General features: G+C 42.8%; 1 protein-coding gene across 16 annotated transcripts in view; it reads right to left on the bottom strand.

Moving 5' to 3' along the window:
• SYNE1 (spectrin repeat containing nuclear envelope protein 1) overlaps positions 1-24961 on the bottom strand; it is a 707535-nt gene that overhangs the window by 94320 nt on the left and 588254 nt on the right. For all 16 annotated transcript variants that reach the window (XM_068232018.1, XM_068232025.1, XM_068232014.1 and 13 more), the window contains 8 exons: positions 21598-21780; positions 17492-17638; positions 16165-16319; positions 12050-12197; positions 6689-6783; positions 3153-3387; positions 2271-2465; positions 836-961 (listed from right to left, as the gene is read on the bottom strand). In XM_068232018.1, coding sequence (XP_068088119.1) covers positions 836-961; positions 2271-2465; positions 3153-3387; positions 6689-6783; positions 12050-12197; positions 16165-16319; positions 17492-17638; positions 21598-21780 — 1284 coding nt within the window. The remainder of the gene's footprint in view (positions 1-835; positions 962-2270; positions 2466-3152; positions 3388-6688; positions 6784-12049; positions 12198-16164; positions 16320-17491; positions 17639-21597; positions 21781-24961) is intronic.

Here is a 24961-nt window from a genome sequence, read left to right on the forward strand (position 1 = left end):
TTGTTCTAAAATGACAGTATCATCTCTCGTGTTTTAGAAAATCTAACTAGTGGGTAATCTGAGATTGAAATAAAAGGTGTCCATACAAGTAGCAATTGAAACAAGCATGAAGTGCCTCAAGTTTAACTACTTTAGGACCTTGATGATTGAAATCTACACCCTGTTTTGATTGCTACCTGGCTGCCAGGGCGTATATTTCAATCAACTGACGCTGCACGTTCTAGACACTTTCGTTGCTCCCGACGATCTCGTTGCTGTCTCCCCGCTACAGCTCACTCGCTCTGCCATCCCTATAATGGCAGAGCCCTGTGAAAGGATCAGGAGCTGATTTGATTGGCTCCTGACCCTGTCTATCAACATAAGCCGCTCCCATTGGCTTACATTGATAGGCAGGGTCAGGAGCCAATGAAAGCGGCTCCTGACCGGCTCACAGGAACTCTACCGTCACAGAGACGGCAGAGTGGGTGGCCCAGGTTCCCAACGTGCGGCGATTGCAGCGGGTAAGTGGGGCAATTCGCCAGTATTCATCGCTATTCCTCCATTTCTGGTAACAGCGGTCTCTGGTCCTTAAGGGGGCAGAGTCTTCTGGTACTTAATTGGTTAATTAACTATACAACCTTTGAGACATGTTCACATGGTTAGTTCTCTTCCTGCCATTGTCACTCAGGTTTTTATTTGTGTATCGGACATTCATTGTTAAATGATCATTTAAACTTAAATCAGAATTTGGAAGATCTGACCATCCTTAGCAGTTTGACAAATCATTCAAATGATCAGATGACTACAAGAGTGGCCATGTTTAGTCCCAGTTAGCACAGAAACCTCTGCTACTGACCTTGCAGCGGATCTGTTCCGTGTGTAGCTCATCATGATGGACAGGCAAAGGCTGTGAGAGATTTTTCCTGAATGTTCTCAGCTTTTCCAAGGAATCCGCTATTCCTTTTTCACATTTCTCCCAGTCCTAAAACGAAATGTACAAAAAGTTTTGGTCAGTTTAATTTAACAATAGAGCCGTACTTACCTATTAAATCAAACTTGGAGCGAAAAAACATTATGATATAATGACCTTCATGTGTAGTACAGATAATGAATAGTACATTAGTAGCAAAGAAAAGAGTCTCATAATTTTATTTCCAATGATATACCTTTTTTTATAACCTTGCATCATTCTGTCATATTTGCAGTTTACAAACCACACTCTGTATTTTAAGCTATAGAGCAGAACTAATGACCCTTTGAACTTCTCTGCAGTAAAACCTTATCACGAGCTGTCTCTCCCTGTTTCTTGTCTGTTTAAGTGCTTAAGAAAACAGGACTGCCTTCCACCCAAGTTGGGTTGAATAGCTCAGAGAAGCTCTTTTGCATAAATAACAACTGAAGTTTTTTTTAACTTTTCCTGTACTTGGAAACATTATGTTGCTACTAATGTTCTATTTCTTAGCTGTACTACACATACTCATTATCTCATACGTTTGTGTTCGCTTCAGGCTTGCTTTACGTACATGCATTACTAGATCAAATAAAATGTAATTTATAACAGTCTTTATAATAACATTTGGTGTGCCATATTAAGTACAAGAACTAGCATAAGTCTTACGATAAAACACGTGCAGAAAAGCATATTCTGAGAAAATGAACTGCAATGTGATGTAAACACGTCTAGTATTACTGATAGTGGAGGAGTTAGGGGCCTCATCCAACTGGCAGACGGTTTTATGGAAGGTCTCAGAAGGCAGCGTATAACCCACACAAAACAAGACATGCTTGGTTATCATTCTGCTGGAAACACAAGCCTCTGATTTTGGAAAACAACTCTGAACATATAGTGCTGATGCTTTAACGGACATGTGGCACAACAGCATTGATTAATGCATGGCAGAGAAGAAGAAGTGGAATGTTAGGTAGCATCCATGTAAGTATTTCAAATAGTTTGGTAGTTTAACCCATTGTTTCCCATTAAGGAAACTTCAGAATATATTGAATTGGATGGGTAATATATTGCATGCATATTATATACACATTTCTGGTGTAAAGGCACATTAATGGTTTAGCACGATTCCTAATTTGTCAGATTTATTCTGCACTTGGATGGCGTATATACCATACACATCCTGAGTGGTGCTGATGCAGTAAAATGCAGGCCTGCATCTACGTGTGCAGAGGTGAATCTATCATGGTAAGAAATAACACGTGCCAGACTTCAGCTCAGTGTATATCAGTATCCCCATGCCAAGACGTATGAGAATGAATAGAATGAGGAAGAGACCTACTTTCAATAGGAAGGCAAGCTGTTTCTTCTGCTCTTCCAGTCTCACGGTAGTGGCCTTCCATCTCTCCTGAATATCAATGAGCTCTGCCTGCAAGGAAGCCTCCGCCCCACTGTCAGCAGAGAGCAGCAGCTGCTTCCCAGCCTCCACCGTCAGGATGTAGCTTCCTTGCTGTCTGTGAAGCACTCTGTCACGTAGCTGCAATACCAAACAGCATTCGCATTATTAGGCTAGCAACTACAGAAACTGATAAAGGACAAAAAACACATGCATAAAAAAGCAGATTACGCAGTTACACGGATTTATTAAAACATAGGAAATGAAATTGCATTTGCATTGTCCTTGACAGTCAAGGAGAGGATGACCAGAAGAATGAATGGTTAAAATGAATTCATGATTAAAATGTTGCATTTTTTAAAGGATAATTTTTTAAGGAAATGTCATTTCCCTGTCTTTGCTGCTTCTCCTTACACTCTACTACTTTCACTGCTTAGTCGCTGGCGCAGAAAACAAGTATGTGACCAGTGACATCACTAATTGTGACTTGTAAGGCTGTTTCACATCACTGATTTACCATACAGTGAACAGAGGCAATGATGTAACAATCAGGAGAATAGTAAGTTGTAAAGCAGTACACTGTAGAAGAATAGTATGTGTAAAGCAGTACAATGAAATTAAAAAAATGACTGCTCTCATAGTGTATGTCCTACAAAGGTAATATAAAAAAGGTCATATAAAACTGGTTATTGTGGTCTGGTCCACACCTGGTAACACTCGTCTGTCCAGCAGAAACCTGTAGCACTCCTGTATATCATGCACAGGCAGTCTGCACTGTATGCTTTGTATAAATGTAGACAACTATAGAGAGTATACATAGGGGTATACCTGGACTTCATCCAGAAGGTTTCTGGCTTGCTGTAGCGGTACTGGAATGCTGCCCAAGCCTGTCACCGGCTGATAGGACATCTCCACCAGCCACTTGCGTAGTTTCTCTGCCATCTCTCTGTAACGTTGCCATTGTCGTATCTGACTATCAATGATTCCTCTTCTCTGCTGAGCTCGGCGGATCACTCCCTGCCATTGGTTACTTAACAGGGAAAGTTTGACATTGAACTCATCCCTACAAAATGAATGAGAAGTAACATAATAAATCAACTTCTAAATAAAATATTTAGTTTTATTTTTTTTTAAAATTTCTCCAAAACTTTATTATTGGAAACAATGGGGGCAGGAAAGATACACTCCCTCGGAGGCAGAGGACTAAGAACCTGAGAGATCTCCCTCTCTATCACAAAAACACTAAATCAAAAAGAACACAACAAACATACCAGGAAGATCAACATTTCAGAAGTGCTTGGGAGGGGAGTTCTTTCTCCTTCTATGTACATAAAACAACAACAAAAAATACTTTTCACTATAGAAAGAGAAACTGTTTGAGACAAAAGGTATGGATATGCTATCTTCACAAACTGAATTCCACTCATACCCTTTGTTTGTACAGCTACACTTCTCTTCAGTAGGTATTACGCGCTTTCACTCTTGGGTCTCTATGGAACTCAACAGTACTGCCTGCTGTTTGTCCCTCTAGTGTTATCAAATATCTGGGAGGAGAGCAGCAGAGGCAGAGATAACCCTGTAAAGACTTTGATGTTCTCTGTTTGACACTCTAAAAGACTTGGGCTTGATTCACAAACCGGTACTAACTGTTAGCACGTGCGTGCTAAACAGTTAGCACGTGAAGTGCCACTTGCGGACTTTTGCGCGCAAAAGGGGGCCGATCACGCACAAAAATCCACATTATCACGTGCAAATGTCCGCGATTGCGCGATCATGGTACTTTGCGCGCGCAAAAGTCCGCGAGCAACACTTCACGTGCTAACTGTTTAGCACGCCCGTGCTAACAGTACCGGTTTGTGAATCAAGCCCCTTGTGTTTGTTCTGGAACACAGGCATAAATGAAGATATCAGACTACAGCGGGGGTGACCAATACATCGATTGCGATCTACGGGCCTGTCACATTTTACTGCTAGCACGCTGCTCTTGATCACGGCCGCCGCGTTCTGTTATATTGCGCTGCTCTGCTGCCTAATGCAGAGCAGCACACGGCCAATCAGAGAAGCCAGGAGAGGGGAGAGGAGTGGCAAAGAGAGGGGCTTGGCTGAAGGGCAGAGGCAGAACTGAATGAGAGGCAGTATCTCCCCCTCTAGCACTTCCTGTGGAGATAGCCGTCCTTCGCCCTCCCCTTCCAGCAGTTCACGTGGTTGGGGGAGGAAGAGGAGCTGCTGGCGAGTGTGAGAAGCCACAAAGCAAGAACAGTGGCTCTAGCTAGGGAAAGAAGGTGAAGAGAGGAGACACGCAGGCTGCAGGTGAGTATCTGTTTATTTTTATAATAGGTGGACACAATGGATTTGGGTGTACGCTGCACTATGTGGGGGAGGGGTGTAATTATTTTGTAAGGGGGACTGGGGGAGAGTGATTGTATCTACTTATGTTGGGATGGGGAAACTATGAATAATTATGTTTATTTTTGATTGATATGAGAGGTAGCTAGCCCAATTATTTTTGATTAAGCGGGATACTTCTTAAATATATGTGTGGATTTAGGGGGGACTCTGATCTACATTTGAATATTTATGGGGGACTCTGCCTAATTACTGTATTTTTGGAGATAGGGAAGTGGGAGTCTGCCCAATTATGTGTTTTTTGGTTTGTTTGTTTTCGGGCGGGGGAAGGGGGGAGGGGTTATGCTGTAGCACAGTAGATCACTGTGACCGGATAGTTCTCAAAGTAGCTCGTGAGCTGAAATAGTGTAGGCACCCCTGGACTACAGCATTTGTGGGGCATAAAAAGTGGCATATTAACATTGGATAACTGTCCATGTCTTGGTCTCAGCAGCATCCATGAAAAATATATGGGCACCATGCAAGCTATACTTCAGTGATTCTCTTGCCTTCCATGCAAGATAAAATGTTGGTCTTTTCTTCTTGGGTCACATATTAGGATATGATCCATAAGCCTCTTATGGCACCCCTCTCTGCAGTAACTAATACTATTAGCTTTCACTCAGTAATCTCTACCAGCATTGAGAAAGCAAGTCGGCACCATCTGCTTATGATAAAGGGTGCAAGGACAACTAGGTGGCCATTCTCAATATAAGCACATTTAAAATGCTGGAGGTGACTGTTTATAAAACATCCAGTGCTGTAAGGAAAGTGCAGGTAGTTTCTCCTAAGGTGTAAAGTACCTGATGTTTATACATCAGGACTAGACTCAACAACAGGTCACATAGTCCATGAAGGAGAAAGAAAAGCTAAGCAAAATTCTCACATTCACCTAGGTGGCAGGTAGGTATGCAGCATAAACCGAGTGCAACATGTAGTCAAATGTAAACACGGTTTCACTTTAAATGGAGGTGTAGGTGGCAGTGTGACTTGGCAATTCATTTATTTATGTTCCAGAAGAGTAAGGTGTGCATGCTGAACTGTAAGTAGATAATCTAGATGTATGGTAGGCTTTTCAGGGACTTAACAACAAAAAAGATTTGCATATGCATGCACCGTCATTAAAGCAGTCCTGAAGGGAATTTAAAACAAACGTTTGATACCTCTATAGCAGGAAGCCTCTGGCTAGTCCAGAAGCCTCTCGGGAACTTCTACATGCCTTGGATCCAGCATTGGGTTGCTCTAATTGGATGAGCGCTGCCATGGACAAGCACAACTGCACTGGGCATGCACAAGTACAGTCCGCACATGCCCAGCAGAGGGAAGTGCTCATGGACAAAGGAAAATGCCTCCATGCACAAGCACTTTCCTCTATTGGGAACTGAGAACAACCCCGTAACTAATAAGCTATACTCTAAATACACTTCTGCATAAATGAAAGCTCACAGACAAGCTATTTAACGTTACCCCCCCCCCCCTCCCTTCCTTACACACACACACACACACACACACACACACATTTATTATATTCAAATATCAAGTTGGATCAACAAAAACGGAATCATTGATTAGGGATCTTACTTGCAATTTGTTTGGGTAAATCAGATCGAAAAGTTTTCTCATTTGTTTCAATGGGATTCAAATGCCTAAATTAGTAAAATAACAATATACTTTTAAAAATGTGTGCAGCCCAGGAGAGATGTAGTTGTTCTAAAAACAACCATAATCTCAAATCATACCAGGTTGCACATATTACGATCTTATGTACACAGGTGGTTCAGCTGTGTATGAACTAGAGTTGTGTTGCAATTTGCAGCATATATTCTATTCTGCTGTGTTTTGAGCCCTATAAATGCAGTGCTGCCATGGTATTGAGTTTGCAGTATGTATGCACTGCAGTTTCTGTGTACAGGACACAAGGGTGAACAGGTTCCATTTGTAACATGAATTTACTGTATCATGTTATGTGGATACCGTACCTATCATCTACTTGTCCTTGCTCAAGCAGCCTCTGTCCATCAACAATTATTGAATGAAGAATTTGTTGGCGACTGAACATTTCTGCTTGGAATAACTGCAAGGGAAGAAAAAACAGACCTTTATTAATATTGCATTTCATTTCTCCAGTGTTGTACACATAGCAATTTAGCTTAGAAGGCAGTAGAGAACTGTTGTTGGCTCTTGATTTTTGACAATGGAAGGCAAATGTAAAATAAAACAATATCATTTCTGGATTCCAGTGTGGATGTGGAAGGTATCTATTGTTAGGATTCCCTGTCTCTGCAGTGATCAGCAAGTGTTGGAGCTGTTTCAATTTGCATATGCATGTATCAGGACTCTCTGTTAGGCCTCCTTTCCACAAACTGTTGATAGGCAGTGAAATGCCTCTTAAACTCTCTCAACTGCTCACTGCTGCCTGGTAACTGCTTGTTGCTGCATGATAACTGCTCACTGCTGCCTGGTAACTGCTTGCTGAGCACACAGTTCAACAGTGCGTGGAAAGGAGGCCTTACTGCAGCGATGAGCTGGCAGTGAGTGTGATCCAATTTGCATATGCATGGGAGTGTTCCATCACCTGCAGGGTAATCGTTCCATTAGTGGAAGCATTTAGCATTCTGAGTTCCCAGCAGGCTTTGCTGTTGCATTGTCTAGCCTAGCTTAGTGCTGCTGGACCCTCCGCCTCCCTGTTCGCTGACTCCTGTATCTAGTGTTGTGTCCTAGTTCCCGTGTCCTAGTTCCTACTCTGAGTATGTGGATTCCAAGCCTGTGTTCCTGTTGATGTCCTGAGCTCTTGGAGTTCTTGCCTGTATGCCTTCCTGCTGTTCCTGCTCTGAGTATCTGGACTTCACGCCTGAATACTTGTTCTTGTCTGGGGTATCTGGACTCCTTACCTGTATGCAGGGGCGTAACTAGGCCCCACCGGGCCCCCCTGCAGATTTTCTGAGCGGGCCCCCTCTCCCCCCCCCCCTGGGGCCCGCTCGGGGCCGTTTTGTGGGTGCTGGAGGGGTGGCAGCATGAGGGGAAAGCCTTGCCCACAGTCGGCGGGGAGAGGGGTAGTTCCCCCCTCTCCCTCACCTCGGGGCTCTCCCCTCTGCGCTCCCCTCCAGCTCGTAAGTGTCTGTGGGGCTGTGGTGGGCAGCGAGCGGCGGGCAGATACATACCTGCTTCCGTGCATTCCATCGGAGACTTCTCCCTCTAGCGGCTGACGTCACTTCCGGAAGTGACGTCAGCCGCTAGAGGGAGAAGTCTCCGATGGAACGCACGGAAGCAGGTATGTATCTGCCCGCCGCTCGCTGCCCACCACAGCCCCACAGACACTTACGAGCTGGAGGGGAGCGCAGAGGGGAGAGCCCCGAGGTGAGGGAGAGGGGGGAACTACCCCTCTCCCCGCCGACTGTGGGCAAGGCTTTCCCCTCATGCTGCCACCCCTCCAGCACCCACAAAACGGCCCGAGCGAGCCCCAGGGGGGGGGGCCGAGCCCCCCCGCGGGCGCAGGGGCTGCAGGGCCTATTCCTACGCCCCTCCCTTTATGCATGTTCCTGGTTAAACCTGTTCCTGGATAACCTGCTTGTCTGTTCCTGATTTACCCTGCATATCTGTTCCTGATTTACCCTGCATATCTGTTCCTGGACTTTTATCCATTTCCCAGTCACTAGATAATATTACTGCATAAAAGGACTTGTGTTGCAACCTGTTTCTGCATTATGTTTTGGAAATCCTGCTTGAACATTGCACGTACCTTTCACCGTAAATAAACATCACTTGCATCAAATCCTGGACGTCTGCATATATTTGGGAAACCCTCCCTCGACCCCTTGCTACCCTCCAACTACCGTCCTATCTCCCTCCTCCCCTTTGCCTCAAAACTCCTTGAGCGTATGGTTCACAAATGCCTGGCCCAGTACCTCAATGCCAACTCACTGCTAGACCCACTGCAATCTGGATTTCGGCCTGCCCACTCAACCAAAACTGCTCTCACCAAAGTGGTCAATGACCTTGCCTTAGCTAAAGCTGAAGGTAAATACTCCATTCTCCTCCTCCTTGACCTTTCAGCAGCTTTTGACACAGTAGATCATCCCCTACTCCTCCAGTCCCTGGGCATTCACAATCTCACCCTGTCCTGGCTTTCATCCTACCTCTCCAACCTCTCCTTCACAACTGCCTTCAATGAGTCCTCGTCCACCCCCAACCACCTCTCAGTGGGTGTCCCCCAAGGTTCGGTCCTTGGCCCCCTACTGTTCACCCTATACACATCCTCCATTGGCAAGGTTATCTCCTCCATGGGTTTTAACTATCATCTGTATGCAGATGATACTCAGATCTACCTCCACACCCCTGACATATCCACCACTACCATGGACAAGGTCTCCTCCTGCCATCTCCTCCTGGATGTCCGCTAGGTTCCTGAAACTAAATCTAGACAAAACGGAATTTGTGATCTCCCCACCTCGGCAATCCATGAACCTCCCAGATGTGCATGTCACTGTTAACCACACTACCATTCGCCCTACCTCTCAAGCCCGCTGTCTGGGTGTCACCCTGGACTCCGCACTCTCCTTCACTTCCCACATCCAAAACCTCACAAAGTCCTGCAACTTCCACCTTCGTAACATTTGTAAGATTCGCCCTTTCCTGACCTCTGCCACCACCAAACTCCTCATCCATGCCCTCATAATTTCCCGCCTTGACTACTGCAATGCCCTGCTGTCTGGTCTCCCTAAGACCTGAACAGCCCCACTGCAGTCCATCATGAGTGCGTCAGACAGAATTATCCACTGCTCCCATCGCTCCACCACGGCAGATCCCCTCCTAGAATCCCTCCACTGGCTTCCTATCCAGTCCAGAATCAGATTCAAGATACTGTGTCTGACCTACAAATCTGTCCACAAAATCTGTCCAACCTACATTTCCGATATCTTACGCAGAGGTACACACCTAGCCGTTCACTCCGCTCTTCCAATGAACTTCGCCTAACCGCCCCCCGCATCACCCAGTACCATGCACGCCTCCAGGACTTCTGAAGAGCTTCTCCAACACTATGGAACTCCCTACCTCCACCCATTAGGGCAGCCCCCTCCTTCAACATCTTCAAGAAAGCCCTCAAAACTCACCTTTTCACTCTGGCCTACCACCCTTCACAAGTGCTCTAAACCCACAGCTGAACTCGTGTCCTTACCTCTCCCTCTAGATTGTAAGCCTTTGGGCAGGGTCCTCCTCCTTTTGTGTCCTACTTGATCATGCACCTCCATTACTGTGAACCCATGCTATGCATCTGAGTGAACCTAACTTGCCTAATCTCCATGCTCCTCTCCAGTGACTAAGCATCACCTTGTACTCATATTGTGGTCTTTCTTGTATTCATGCAGGGCAGTTTCTAGGCTAAATTTCACCCAGGGCGAGGGTGTAAAAATCGCCCCCCCCCCCCCCCGCCGTGGAGCCAGGTATAGGTGCCCACAGTTTAGGTTAGCTATGTAGGTGACACCAGTGTGAATTAGATAGGTAGGTTCCTGCAGTATAGGTTTGGTAGGTAGGTGCCTGCAGTATAGGTTTGGTAGGTAGGTGCTGCAGTATAGGTTAGGTAGGTAGGTGCCTGCAATATAGGTTAGAAAGGTAGGTGCCTGCAGTATAGGTTAGATAGGTAGGTGACTGCAGTATAGCTTAGATAGGTAGGTGACAGTATAGGTTAGACAGGTAGGTAGGTGCTGCAGTATATGTTAGATAGGTAAGTGCTTGCAGTATAGGTTAGGTAGGTAGGTACCTGCAGTATAGCTTAGGTAGGTGACTGCAGTATAGCTTACATAAGTAGGTGCCAGTATAGGATAGATAGGTAGGTGACTGCAGTATAGCTTAGGTAGGTGACTGCAGTATAGCTTCAATAAGTAGGTACTAGTATAGGTTAGATAGGTAGGTGACTGCAGTATAGGATAGATAGGTAGGTGACTGCAGTATAGGTTAGGTAGGTGTTGCAGTATAGATTAGGTAGGTAGGTGCTGCAGTATAGATTAGGTAGGTGCCTGCAGTGTAGATTAGGTAGGTAGGTAAATGCTGCAGTATAGATTAGGTAGGTAGGTAGGTGCTGCAGTATAGATTAGGTAGGTGCTGCAGTATAGATTAGGTAGGTAGGTGCTGCAGTATAGATTAGGTAGGTAGGTGCTGCAGTATAGATTAGGCAGGTGCTGCAGTATAGAGTAGGTAGGTAGGTAGGTGCTGCAGTATAGATTAGGTAGGTGCTGCAGTATAGATTAGGTAGGTGCTGCAGTATAGATTAGGTAGGTTCTGCAGTATAGATTAGGTAGGTAGGTGCTGCAGTATAGATTAGGTAGGTAGGTAGGTGCTGCAGTATAGATTAGGTAGGTGCTGCAGTATAGATTAGGTAGGTGCTGCAGTATAGATTAGGTAGGTTCTGCAGTATAGATTAGGTAGGTAGGTGCTGCAGTATAGATTAGGTAGGTAGGTAGGTGCTGCAGTATAGATTGGGTAGGTGCTGCAGTATAGAGTAGGTAGGTAGGTGCTGCAGTATAGAGTAGGTAGGTGCTGCAGTATAGATTAGGTAGGTAGGTGCTGCAGTATAGATTAGGTAGGTAGGTAGGTGCTGCAGTATAGATTGGGTAGGTGCTGCAGTGTAGAGTAAGTAGGTAGGTGCTGCAGTATGGATTAGGTAGGTAGGTAGGTGCTGCAGTATAGATTGGGTAGGTGCTGCAGTGTAGAGTAGGTAGGTAGGTGCTGCAGTATGGATTAGGTAGGTGCTGCAGTATAGAGTAGGTAGGTAGGTGCTGCAGTATAGATTAGGTAGGTGCTGCAGTATAGATTAGGTAGGTAGGTGCTGCAGTATAGATTAGGTAGGTAGGTGACTGCAGTATAGGTTAGGGAGGTGACTGCAGTATAGCTTAGATAGGTAGGTGCTGCAGCAGTTGGGAGGGGGCATAATAATAACTCACCTTTCTTCATCTTCAGCCGAATAGCCGATCTCCCGCAGCTTCAATGTCTTTCCTGTCCCGGCATGTCTCAGTAACAGCGCCCCCTGTGATGACATGCGGTACGTCATCACAGGGGGCGCTGTTACTGAGACAGATGACAAAAGACAGAGACAAAGACATTGAAGCTGCGGGAGATCGGCTATCCGGCTGAAGAAAGGTGAGTTATTACTATTATACCCGCACGCCCATAGAAGCGGGGCTGTATTCATGCATTGTCATTTTGCTGTATGTCACCCCTTAATATTGTCTGTAACCTAAACTAATGTTCAGAGCTGCGTAATATGTTGGCGCTTTATAAATACAATAAATAATAATAATAATATCAGCCTTTGTAATGCAAGATTAATCTGTCTCATAACATACCTCATGAGCTCTCTGCTGCTCCAGAAGACTCTGATAATTTCCAGGGATCTCCACCGCTAGCTTGTGCTCTGTCTCAATCAGAAACTCCATCCAAGTCTCACATTTCTCCAGGAAAGTCTGATGTTGCAGCAAGAAGGACTGTAACTTACTGCAGGGAGGAAATACTAGATAAATATTTCAGGACTGACTCTGCATTTCATCAAGAAAAGAAGTACTTTTAGCAAAAAATGCATTTTGAAGAGACACTGAAGCGAAAAAAATATATGATATAAGGAATTGGTTGTGTAGTACAGATAAATACTAGAACATTAGGAAGCAAAGAAAATATTCTCATATTTTTATTTTCAGCTAGTGTTTTTTTTATAACATTGCATCATTCTCTAATATTTGCTGTTTATACACTACTCAGCATGCTAAATGATTTTACAGAGCAGCCCAGCGAACTTTTGACTTGTCCTCTGGCAGACAAAAAGAAAATAGAGTGACTGACAGATGAGATAACAGGCTTCAGAAGAGGAGCTCTCTGCAACTTTAAAAGTCTTGGAGCTCAATGGCTGATTTGCATAGATAGCAACTGGAGTTTCTCTTAACTCTTCCTGTACTGGAAACAATATTAGACTTATGTCTCTGCTCCTAATGTTTCATTTCTTAGCTGTACTACACATACAAATCATTATATCATCTTTTTTTTTCGCTTCAGTGTCTCTTTACGACAGTTAAACATGAAAAGTATGGAAAACTATTCGGCCTCTTCTCTAACCCAATATAAAAAGTCCATAGTTCCCCATCTGATCTCAGCAGCTCGAGCAACCATACCTGCCCTATGGAAGTCCAAAAATATTCCCACACTGAAGCAGTGGTTCTTGAGAGTTGAAAAAGTTAAGGATCTGGAAGAAATGACCCATGACCAAGTTGACAAAATCTCCACAATCTGGGTTTGCTGGTACGAATTTAAGGATTCTAACGAGTACAAATGTATTATGTCATAACTTGTTTTATAGGACACAATCTGTAATTCCCTCCACCACTGTATAACTGGCTCTTCTCTTCTTTCATTGCTTACCTGTTTCCTTTCTCTTTCTACCTTCCTCATCTCTCTATAAGCTCTTTCTCCTGACCTCCCCTCTTCTAGTCTCATCCCAAGAAGTCTTTTTAGCCTTTTTTGCCATCCTCAGAGTAGGCTATTTTAGTTGGTAATTCTATATTTGATCAGTGCGCTCCTCAATAGATATTCTAAATATTGATAAATCTTAATAAATCTCTGTCTGGTCGGATCGCTATTTTTCAATTGTGTGTGTCACACTACGTACAAAATTTCTATTCTATGGAAACAGCGCTCAACAACCCACATATTAATACACAAGATTCCACATTTAAAAAGTCCACAATGCCCTCAATAGGTGTGATCCACAGGTATCCAGTTAATAGTCCAAGCAATAATTCTTCATATACAGTTCATAGCAGTAATGATATATTCTCACCGGAACAATAGGCCAACTACGCTATGGTACACCTGTTTGAGCCCTAGATCATTTCTTTGCTGACACAAGAGAAAGTCATCACAACAAGCTAGAGCTGCTGGTCTGTGAAGGGTCGGCCATATTATCTGGTGAGAGGCTTGAGTGCATAGCTGGTGGAGGCACTTTAGGGTGACCCGTAAGTGGAGTGGGAGCACTGGTGGTGCTGGATAGTGTATGCTCTGTAAACGGTATCACACTATTGCTGTGTCTCTCTTTCATATGACATGTATACACACATCTGAGGAGTCCTATATCAGTGGAGGAGTTCGTGTGCTGGCATGGTCCAAAAACGTGATTGCTAATTGTTAGTGGTTGGCCTATTGTTCCGGTGAGAATATATCATTACTGCTATGAACTGTATATGAAGAATTATTGCTTGGACTATTAACTGGATACCTGTGGATCACACCTATTGAGGGCGTTGTGGACTTTTTAAATGTGGAATCTTGTGTATTAATATGTGGGTTGTTGAGCGCTGTTTCCATAGAATAGATATTTTAGTTGGTACTCAACATTTTTTGTAATTTACATTATACCCATCTCACTTTTGTGGTGGTAACCTAGACTTACTTCTTCGAAATCTACTAAGTCTTAATAGATTGTTTTAAAAACATAAAAACAATGTTTGCCTCTTTGGTTAAGCTTATTCTTTTATTTATTGGCTTGATGGATGTCTTACAAATTCTTGTGATGTTTTATTGTTCACACTGTTGTACAATTTTAAAATTCTGCTCAATATATCTATTGGAAAAGAAAAGTATGGAAAACTGTGTCCTATCTATCTATAGATAGTCACAGCCAAAAATATTGGCACACTTGCATTTATGAGAGATAAAAAGCAAAAAAGTGGGCTTGTTAGCACACCCTTTTGGAATAAATAACTGATGTTAACCACTTTCTGTAACAATAAGTATTTTACCGATCTTCTACTATCCATAAGCCTAACCCTATTCTTACACAAGCCCTCCCTCTACTGATGTCTAACCCCATCTGAACCCGCAACTGATGTCTAAGCCTAACTGACCCTCACACCGATACCTAGCCCTAACCAACCTCATCCCCACTGATGCCTAATCCTAACCCCCCTCCCCTCACACACACACACATGATGCCCCACACTAACAACTCCCTCCTGCTGCAAACCTACTGACAACCACAACGCCTTCGTCACTGTAGATTAAAAAATATTGGGCACCGTGGAAGTATTCCACCCGAAATTTGCAGCTCACTTTGTGCACGCTATTTGTAGCATTTTGCATAGTGGGTGGGCCCGACGCCCACTATTTCCCTCAATTCCCGATAATAACATGGGCACCTATGGGTGCCCATACTTCTGCGGTGCCTCTGGCGCCCACATTTTCTGTCACTGTTATGCAACCCTGCCCTCCCAGTGATGTTTAGCCTAGACTGTTTGGCTATGTGGAATCCTTCTCCCAGAGCATTTTGGGAGACCAGGCATTATTTTCATTGGCTTCGGTATTCTCAGAAATAAATATTACGCAGAACTGCACCTGACAGGACAAAAGATGTCGCCACCTGTGATACATTTCATAAAGAAAATCAGGGTGAGGAAAGATTTTGCAATGGCAAACACTGCCTACATAATTCATAAATCAATATGGTAAAAAAGTAAGCAATTTTATTCATTACGTTATTTTCACAACAGTTCCTCTTTAATGATTCATGTGTACTTGAATTCAAATACTTTGAAGAGTAGTTTACTGCTGCATTTTGTCTTGCTTGCTCTGATTTTGAACTACAGGTTGTCTCCGACTTATGAATAACCCACCAATAGAAACGGGCAAAAAATGAGAACAAGCCCAAAAAATGTTTTTCTAAAAGACCAAGTAGTTTTTGAAAAAAGTGATTTAAAAATTATTATTATTTTATTTTTTAAAGGTGGTAAAATGACATTTTGCTGTGCTACACTATACTATATAGCAGTGATGGCTAACCTTGGCACTCCAACTTGTAGTTCCACCACAGCTGGAGTGCCAAGGTTAGCCATCACTGCTATATAGTGAGTCCCGAGTTCTGCGCACACATTTAGGTGTTTTATGTGAAATCAATTCAATTCCAACAAAATTTTATGTAAAAGTTTGTGCAAGAAAAATTTGCAAATTATGACATCACTAGGACAGAAAGAGGCACAAAGAAGGACTGAAGGAGTCACATAGGGACACAGTGGAGGCAGAGGTGGCACAGAGGGGGATGTTGAGGGAACGGGGGACAAAGGTGACACAATAGGAGAACAGAGGTGGTACAGAAGGGGACACTGAAGGCACAGGGGAACAGAGGTGACGCAAAGGGAGACACTGGAGGCACAGGAGAGCACAGAGGAGGTACAGGGGACAGAGATGGAACAGTGTTCTGATTTAAGAATGGATTCAAGTCATGAACTAAACTTACAGTCCATATTTTGTTTGTTAACCGGGGTCTAGCTGTAATTTCTACCTACTGTAAACTATTGTCTTTTCATGGTACAAGTCACAATGTTATTAGATTGAGGAAGGAACACATCTGCATGGAGATTCCCTTATCACAAAGCTAGCTGCTGCCATTGATATATAAAACAGCTATTCATACTTGTCTTACCTGAACCTTTCTGTTGTCTGAGTTGACACCATTGTCCAGTTCCTGTTCAGACACTGCATTCGTTTGATTTCCTTGTCATTTAGAGGTAGTCTGTAGCCTAATTCATTGAGGCGATCTAAATCTGGGGCCATGCTACTGAACTGCAACATCTGCCTCTGCAAAACACAGCACAACATGAGTTCCACTTACTTGTAATAAGTGGCAAATAGCTTTGGACAAATAACTCACTGAATTGAAAAAAAAAAGTTATGCAATGATGAAGTCAGAACATTTCATCTGGATACTGGTTCTGGGTAACTCAGAAAGTACCAAGAGAATATTACAGGCACAATAGCCAGGAAAATAGAATATTCAAAAGGAACATTAGCAATGGGTGGTTCTTGCAAATACCCCTGGCTACACTTTTCTATCTAGTTACAGATTTACATATTTTCTTACCATCTGTGACAATCTTACCTTCCAGCGGCAGGTCCCACGACGTCTCGGACGGGATCTGTGCTGCTGGCGAAGCTCCCATGCTGACATCTTCTGGCGGCATCCTCGGCTACCCTGCGGCGGTGAATTCTAGCGCACGCATGCGCAATGCGTCCAAACTGACACGCGCGAGACCTGAAAGATCTTATAGCTTAAAAAGGCGGGTTTGAGCAACGTCAGCGGTGATGTCATTTTGATGACATCACCATGCAGGAGGTGCTGCTAATTTGGGAGTGGTTTCTGGGATTGTGTATTTTGTATTTAAGGCCAGAGCTCTCAGTCGCTCAGCGGCCTTGATACTAATCAGTTCGCTGCCTCTTAGCCTAGTTAGTGAGTTTTGAGAGCTACATTTATATATTGTGCTTCAGCATGATATATATGTACTCAAGTCAGTCATTATCTATTTTGTAGTTATATTTTGTAATATTATCAAATTGTAATATTATATTGAAGTAACATCATATTGTATATTTATCTGTGTACCGACCTCTTACCTGTCTTGACCTCGCTCCTGTCTTGACCTTCTGTTTTACTGCCATCTGATACACATGTTGACTCGGCCTATCACTGACTATTCTACTGCTAAATCCTATCTATACGGCTGACATCTGATTAATGTGAATGACCCTGCCTGTTTACTGACTCTGATTTTGCACCTCGATACTTCTGACTATGTGTACGACTTCGGCCTGAACTTGACTACGCTTTACTCACTACTTGTGAATAGTACTAGTTACGCTAACTCATCACGTATCAGCGTCATACCATCTTTGTGTGTCATTACATACACACAAACATTCCATCTTATAATTAAACAAAGTCCAGTTTCGTGTGTTACTTTAAAGATGCTTACTTTTAGTTCTTCCATTCGCTCTTGAATTATGGAGAGGTCTGATGAGCGGTTAGGATCCTGCCCATTTAATACGTCTCCTGCAGCTAAAATCCAGGCTTCCAGATCTTCTAGGCTTTTTACAAAGGTCTCATAATCCAACACACCAGCCTGAAATAAAAAAATATGTCTTGTCATGTTTGCCAGGTAGCATGTGATTCTGGGATGAACAATTCAGATACATTTGGTTCTGAGGGCAGTGCATTCAATATGGTGTACCAGTCATGTGATTACTAGTATTCTACTATTTTGAGTTTGCATTAATGTTAACCCCTTCCAGATACTTAGGTTGCATTCACAGTGGGTTATGGTGGCACGTTATAAAATCTTGTAACGCAGCTTACCACACTGCAATGCTGATCGTATGGGCCGTTCAAAGTGCGACATTTCTTTCCAATGATATATAAACCGCCGCCCTACGCCTTTTAGTTTTCGATATTTTCGCGATTGAAATTGCCGCGGCCGTGATTTCGATCGAAAGTAGACTAAAAGGTGTAGGGCGACAATTTAGGTGTCGTCAGAAAGAGGAGAAAGAGAGCTTTAAAATGATATCCATCTTTCCATAGTTACATTGTATTACTCAGGGTGACTTTTTCTCAAAGTCAGCAGCTGCATTCAGCAGAATGGAGCTGCTGACTTTAGGCGGTTTATATATCATTGGAAAGAGGAGAAAGAGAGATTTAAAATGATATGCATCTTTCCATAGTTTTTGCACTGCTCGGAGTCCCTTTAAAGTCGCGTTACCTCCTAACGCAGACACGTTGCGACTTTAATGTCGCATTAAACCACAACATCCCACTGTGAATACAGCCTTAATTGTAAGTTCACCCATTAATGTTAACCCCTTCCTCATGCTTAAAGTATACCAGAGACGAGCTGTTTAAACATTTTTTTTTACTTACCCGGGGCTTCCTCTAGCCCCATAAACACAGATGCGTCCCTCACTGTCCTCCTGAGTGCCTCCGTTAAGCCGCAATCTTCTCCAGTATTCGTCTCAGCGACGTCAGTGGGGGCCTTCTGCGCGTGCGCAGACCTTCCTGGCTAACGTTACTCAGTCAGACTGAACCTGACTGAGCCGAGTACCGGGGGTTCATTGCGGCTGAACGGAGGATTGCGGGAAGACTGCGGGAGAACGACGAGGCACGCTTCCATACTTATGGGGCTGGAGGAAGCCCCGGGTAAGTAAAAAAATGTTTGCACAGCTTGTCTCTAGGTCACTTTAAATCTAGCAACTACAACTAACCGCTCCCTACACTATCTTCTAATTCTAATCAGCTCCTAAACCTGATGAACCTTTAACCAATGCTACCCTTCAGTTAACAAAACAGAAAAAAAACCAATAACAACTGTATTGGAAAAAGCACAAATTACACTGTATGGTTCAAGCCTCAGCCCTCCATCAGGTGTAATGGCCAAACATAGTGAATTGAGCTTATTCCAATATAGTTGTTCCATAGCATTTCCTTTTAAGTGCTGTCTTCTTTTGTTTTCTGTTTTGTTTTGTTTCCTGGACTGTGAAACAGGCTTGGTGCCTTGCACTGGCTTCATCTACACAGGACTAGTTGACATTGTGTGGACTAATTCGACTTTGCTGCCAAGGGTGAATATTTTTTGTATATACTGTATTATGAATTCCAATGTGCCAAAATTCCCATTGGTCCTAAGTTATGCACCAATAGGAAACAATTCTTATTAATCACATTCAAATATATTTGAAAACAATGTGCATGTTGTTTTTTCTCTCCGTACTGTTTAACCATATATTGTGAAGGACCACCTTTTACCTATCCACCTGGGTGGGTTGGAAGTTTGGTCATCCCCTTATCTAAACACCTCATCCAGTCCCCATGGGGAAAGGCTTGTTGTCCCTCAACACTGAGAAACAGGTGCTTTGTGGGGAGAGCCCCCATCATGACACCCCATCATGGCATAGCATTTGTGAATTGCATCTGCTCGCCAGAATATGCAGGATCTAAAACTACAACCAGAATATGCAGGATTTAAGGATAACTACAGTACGCATTGCAGTACAATGCGTTATTACTTCCCAGGGGTGTGGGGGGTGTACATGATCTCCCCAGCGGTGGCATCACTTGGGGACAGTCTGCACCCTCCCTCTCTCCCTCACCCCTCTTACTCGTGCGTTCAATCCCAGGACATGCATTTTGCACACTTGCAGTTGGGCATAACGTCTGGGGGTAGTAATGTCTGCATTTCTCTGCCCCCAGAGGGGCAGTTGCAGCGCATCCCGGTAGTGATTGCTTTGGGAAGTGCCTGCACTGCTCCCCATTTCTTGTGGGCACGAGGAGTCCTACATGCGGCTCCCCTGTTGAGATGCAAAGTATTTTGTGTGGGCCAACTTCTGCAGGATACGGCAGTGAGGTAGTTGCATATTCTAGCAATCCTGCTGATGCAATTTGCAAATGCTATGCCATTTTAAAGGACACCTGAAGTGAGAGTGATATGGAGGCTGCCATATCCATTTCCTTAAAGAGACACTGAAGCGAAAAAAAATATATGATATAATGAATTGGTTGTGTACTATGAATAATTACTAGAAGATTAGCAGCAAAGAAAATATTCTCATATTTTTATTTTCAGGTATATAGTGTGTTTTCCAACATTGCATCATTCTCTAATATGTGCAGATTACACAACACTCTGCATTCAAAATGATTCTTTCAGAGCAGTCTGTGAACTAATGACCTCTCCTCTGGCAGATAAAAAGAAAACTGTTCACTTACAGTTGAGATAATAAAAGTCAGAAGAAAGCCCTCTCCACGACTTTGAAAGTCGTAGAGATTAATGGCTTTTTTGCATAGAGATAACAACTGGAGTTTCTTAACTCTTCCTGTACTGGAAACAATTACACTGATGTATCTGATCTAAATGTTTTATTTCTTATCTGTGCTACACATACAAATCATAATAACATAATTTTTTTTCGCTTCAGTGTCTCTTTAAGGCCCCGTTCACACTGCACGTGTTTCCAGCCGCGTTTTGGATACGCGTGCAGGAGGCAGACACGCACAACATCAGACAGTGCATAGAGTGCACAGTCTGATGTTCACACTGCATGCGTTCCAGACCTGTGTGGTCCGGGAACGCATGCTGCACGCATTTTTTGTAAAAACGCATGGCTGTCCCATTTACTTTTCATTAATGGGATCAGCCATGCAACGCACACAAACGCGGATGGCGTGCGTTTGCATGCGTTGCGTTCCGCACGCATGGCCATCCGCGTTTGTGATGTGAACGGGGCCTTAAAGCAATACCAGTTGCCTGGCATCCTGCTGATCCTCTGCCTCTACCCTTAGCCATAAACCCTGAACAAGCATGTGTGTTTCTGACATTATTATCAGAACTGACAAGATTAGCTGCATGCTTATTTTCTGATGTGATTCAGACACTACTGCAGCCAAATAGATCAGCAGGGCTGGCAGGCAACGGATATTGGCTAAAAGAAAATAAATATGTCATCCTCAACATACCTCTCACTTCAGATGTCCTTTAATTAGTCAATAGATATGAAGCAGCCAGTATATAAGTCAGGTGATACCTGGTCTGAGCACACCCCCCTTTTTTCATTTGCACTACATGAATAGTAAATCTGTGCCATCATTAAATGTTCGTGCTTTTCTGGACTTTTCATAAATGCAGTATTAGTTAATCGGGTCCAAAGGATATAGTTCAGTTCTTTACATCTTACTCACAAAACCATTTCCAGCTTGTTTCCTTCAGTCTACTACTAGTCTTCTGTTCTCATCCACTGTACTCTCCTCTTCCCACTCCCACGTACAAGATTTCTCATGAGACTCTCTAACTGCTCTGAAACTCCCTCTCCAAAATCTGTTTGGCACTTGTCAACTTTTAAAATCTGTAAACAGAACTTTAACCTCATATTTTTAGACAAGATAAATATAAATTATAGTCATACATTATAAAGGAGAGCAATATTAATCCAAGAATTGGACTGAAAAGGACCAACTACAATTAGAAGAGTTATCACATTTTCTAACGTTGTTATGATACTTCCTAATATTAGAAAAATAATAAAAGCAGTATAATACCTGGAGGATGGCCTGTTGCCTTTGGAGAGCTTGTTCTAATAATGACAAACGCTGACTCAGAGATAAGTGATCAGATAAGATGGTTGCAGCAGCAGATGAATCCACCAGTTGTTTAAGTTGCTCTCCTATTTCACAAAGCACAGTCAAAGAGCTTTTACTTGTGTCCAGATTCTTCAAAAGAACCTGTTAAATTAGAGAAATGCAACATGTAAACTTAAATCTACATTTTTACTGAGTTTCACAACACAAGTCTGATTGAACGGAGCTGGGAAAAAAGGGCGCATGCCGCTAGTGGACAAAAAGGGCGCCGCCATTCACTCCCATAATAAATAGCGTTTAATGGGCGCCGGGTAGGAAAAAAGGGCGCCGGAGCTAAATAAAGTTTATAAACGGCGCCAGGAGCTAAATAAAGTTTACAAACGGCGCCCGGAGCTGTTTAATGATTTATAACTGAACTTGTGGTGATTTACGTTTATAAAATGCACCCGTGCCGAATAACGTTTATGAAAATACTAAACATATTTATCTTATTTAAATAATTAAAACATTATTTAAAGTTTTATCCCTTACTGTTTGTAAAACATTATTATTCACAAAATAAAGCGATCAGTACGTAACGTAAATTGCAAAATATTTTTTTAATCCACAATTAGTAAAACATAATTATCCACATAATAAAGGGGGGTCTTAGGTTTAGGCACCAACAGGGGGGTCTTAGGTTTAGGCACCAACAGGGGGGTCTTAGGTTTAGGCATTAACAGGGGGGTCTTAGGTTTAGGCATTAACAGGGGGGTCTTAGGTTTAGGCACCAACAGGGGGGTCTTAGGTTTAGGCACCAACAGGGGGGTCTTAGGTTTAGGCACCAACAGGGGGGTCTTAGGTTTAGGCACCAAGAGGGGGGTCTAGGGGTTAGGGGTAGGTACAGGGAGGGTTACTTAGGCACCAACAGGGGGGTCTTAGGTTTAGGCACCAACAGGGGGGTCTTAGGTTTAGGCACCAACAGGGGGGTCTTAGGTTTAGGCACCAACAGGGGGGTCTTAGGTTTAGGCACCAACAGGGGGGTCTTAGGTTTAGGCACCAACAGGGGGGTCTAGGGGTTAGGGGTAGGTACAGGGAGGGTTACTTAGGCACCAACAGGGGGGGTCTTAGGTTTAGGCACCAACAGGGGGGTCTTAGGTTTAGGCACCAACAGGGGAGTCTAGGGGTTAGGGATAGGTACAGGTAGGGTTCTGTGTAAGAGTAGGCTTAGGTATAGTTTTAGTAAAATTTTAGTAATAATTACTAATGTATTACAACACTTATTACGAACGTAGTTATATTTATATCATCTTTATAAACAATATTTTCAGATTTTATTATAAGAACAAACCATAAATGACGGTTATTCACAATAATATACAATTATAACAATTAAACATATATTATTGGTTTTTTTATAAACGTAATTATAAGTTTAACTTTTGAAACAGGGAAGATTAACGTTTTCACAATTTCCGATTTCATAGACATTATTTAATGATTTATAATTTTGTTAAACATTATTTGTAAACGAAATATAGCACACTATATTTATAAACCCTATTAATGATTAATTATTATTTAGAGTTTACACCCCGCGCCCTTTTTGTCCAGGCGCCCTTTTTGAACGTACGCGATTGAACTCCCACTTTATCTAGCCTTAATATATCTGAAGTGATATTAATACTACAGAACTGAAAACATCCAGGAGTACTGAAGAGTCTACAAGACTCATTAGTCTTTCTATATTAGTATAGTGGATTAATCTCCTCTATTATGCTTGGGCAATCCCACTGTCAAAGCAGCCATCTGGAGCATGATCCAGATAACTATCCAACTGATTTTAGCCTAACCACACTGAAAACAATATTGTCTCATTCTGTGATCAGCGTTAAATTTGAAAGCTTTTTCAATAACTGATTTGTATTATGATAAAATCTGACATTGACTGGGGCAAGATGATACCTCAATCACTACCGCCTGATTAATTTCTGCCTCACTACCGCCTGATTAATTTCTGATGGCAGCGTGATTTCTCAGTTTCTGGATTTGACCATTACCTACCTGTGTATGGCAAGCTTTAAGTAAGATTACACTTATGTCTCTAACCACTGAAGCAAATATGAAATATAAATGTGACTACAGGCAAAGGGAAGGAGGAAAGAAAAATACAACTTAAAATAAGCTGAAGAACCTCAAAATTACTTTCTTTATCTAGTTTTGTTACAAAGTAATTGTTTTTTTTCTTAAACCATTCTAAGGAGAGCACCAATGTCAGTGACTACAGGCTGCCTATACTAGAGTTGAGTTTGATAAAGGCATCAATGAAGCTTCAGTTAAAGGAAAGACAGTGTCAACTCTTTTCTACCTCTCCCTTAAAGCGGTATAAAACCCTGACATAATATTCAATAAAAACATGTTTTCCTACTTTTTATATGCCATACGGTTATCATATTTGCTTTTGTGCATAAGTATTAGTATTCATTTAGAAATTATACGTTCCCAAAGTACACTTTTTTTGCTCTGAAAGCTGACTTTGCATTTTATTCATAACTGCTTTATTCATCTTCTAAGGTAAGCAGAAATGCTTTCTGATGCTTTCTGATTGTTTCACTGTCTTCAGGAGAGTTTGCAGTGTCAGAGAAGGGTTTGTTTACATTTCTCACTTGATACAATTAAACAGATTACATTATCTCTAGTTCAGATTAGTCCAGCTTTCCCCCACAGGGGTGCTTCTAATGCTGGGCATACACGGCAGTTAACGCAGGCTTATCAATCGGGCCTGATGGCTCGGTGGATAATATCCGACAGGTCCGATGACCTGCCGGATAGATTCCCCGCTCGATCCCCGCCGGCAGACAATAGCAGGGAATCGAGCGGCTGATAAGGAGCGCCGGTGGGGACGAGCAGGAATCGATCCGCGTGGACGAGCGGGGATGCGGCGGGAGTCGATCCATCGACCTGTGTATGCCCAGCATAAGGCCTGTGTTCAACCCTTTGAATGCTGTTCCAGTAAAGAAAAAATGTGGGTTGTATATAATATGCTGTAAATAATCTATTAGAGCAAAAAAGAAATGTTGTGTTTCATTCTGCTTTAAGTAACAAAGTTCATACCGTAGTAACAAATCTGTTGAATAAAACCTCAACATTTACAAACTGTATCAGTAGTTAGAGATAAGTAATAAAAAAGAGAACCTTAAAGGAATACTATCAATACCCAAGTGTTCTAAAATGACAATATACAAATAATGTCTAAGTAGCTGTGTAAACATTTTCCTACTTTTCATGTTAAATATCAGAGACAAAAGTTGTAATTTATTGAGGGTAGGATTTACCGTATAAACTC

The sequence above is a fragment of the Hyperolius riggenbachi genome, chromosome 4, assembly GCF_040937935.1.
Source record: "Hyperolius riggenbachi isolate aHypRig1 chromosome 4, aHypRig1.pri, whole genome shotgun sequence".
NCBI lineage: Eukaryota > Metazoa > Chordata > Amphibia > Anura > Hyperoliidae > Hyperolius > Hyperolius riggenbachi.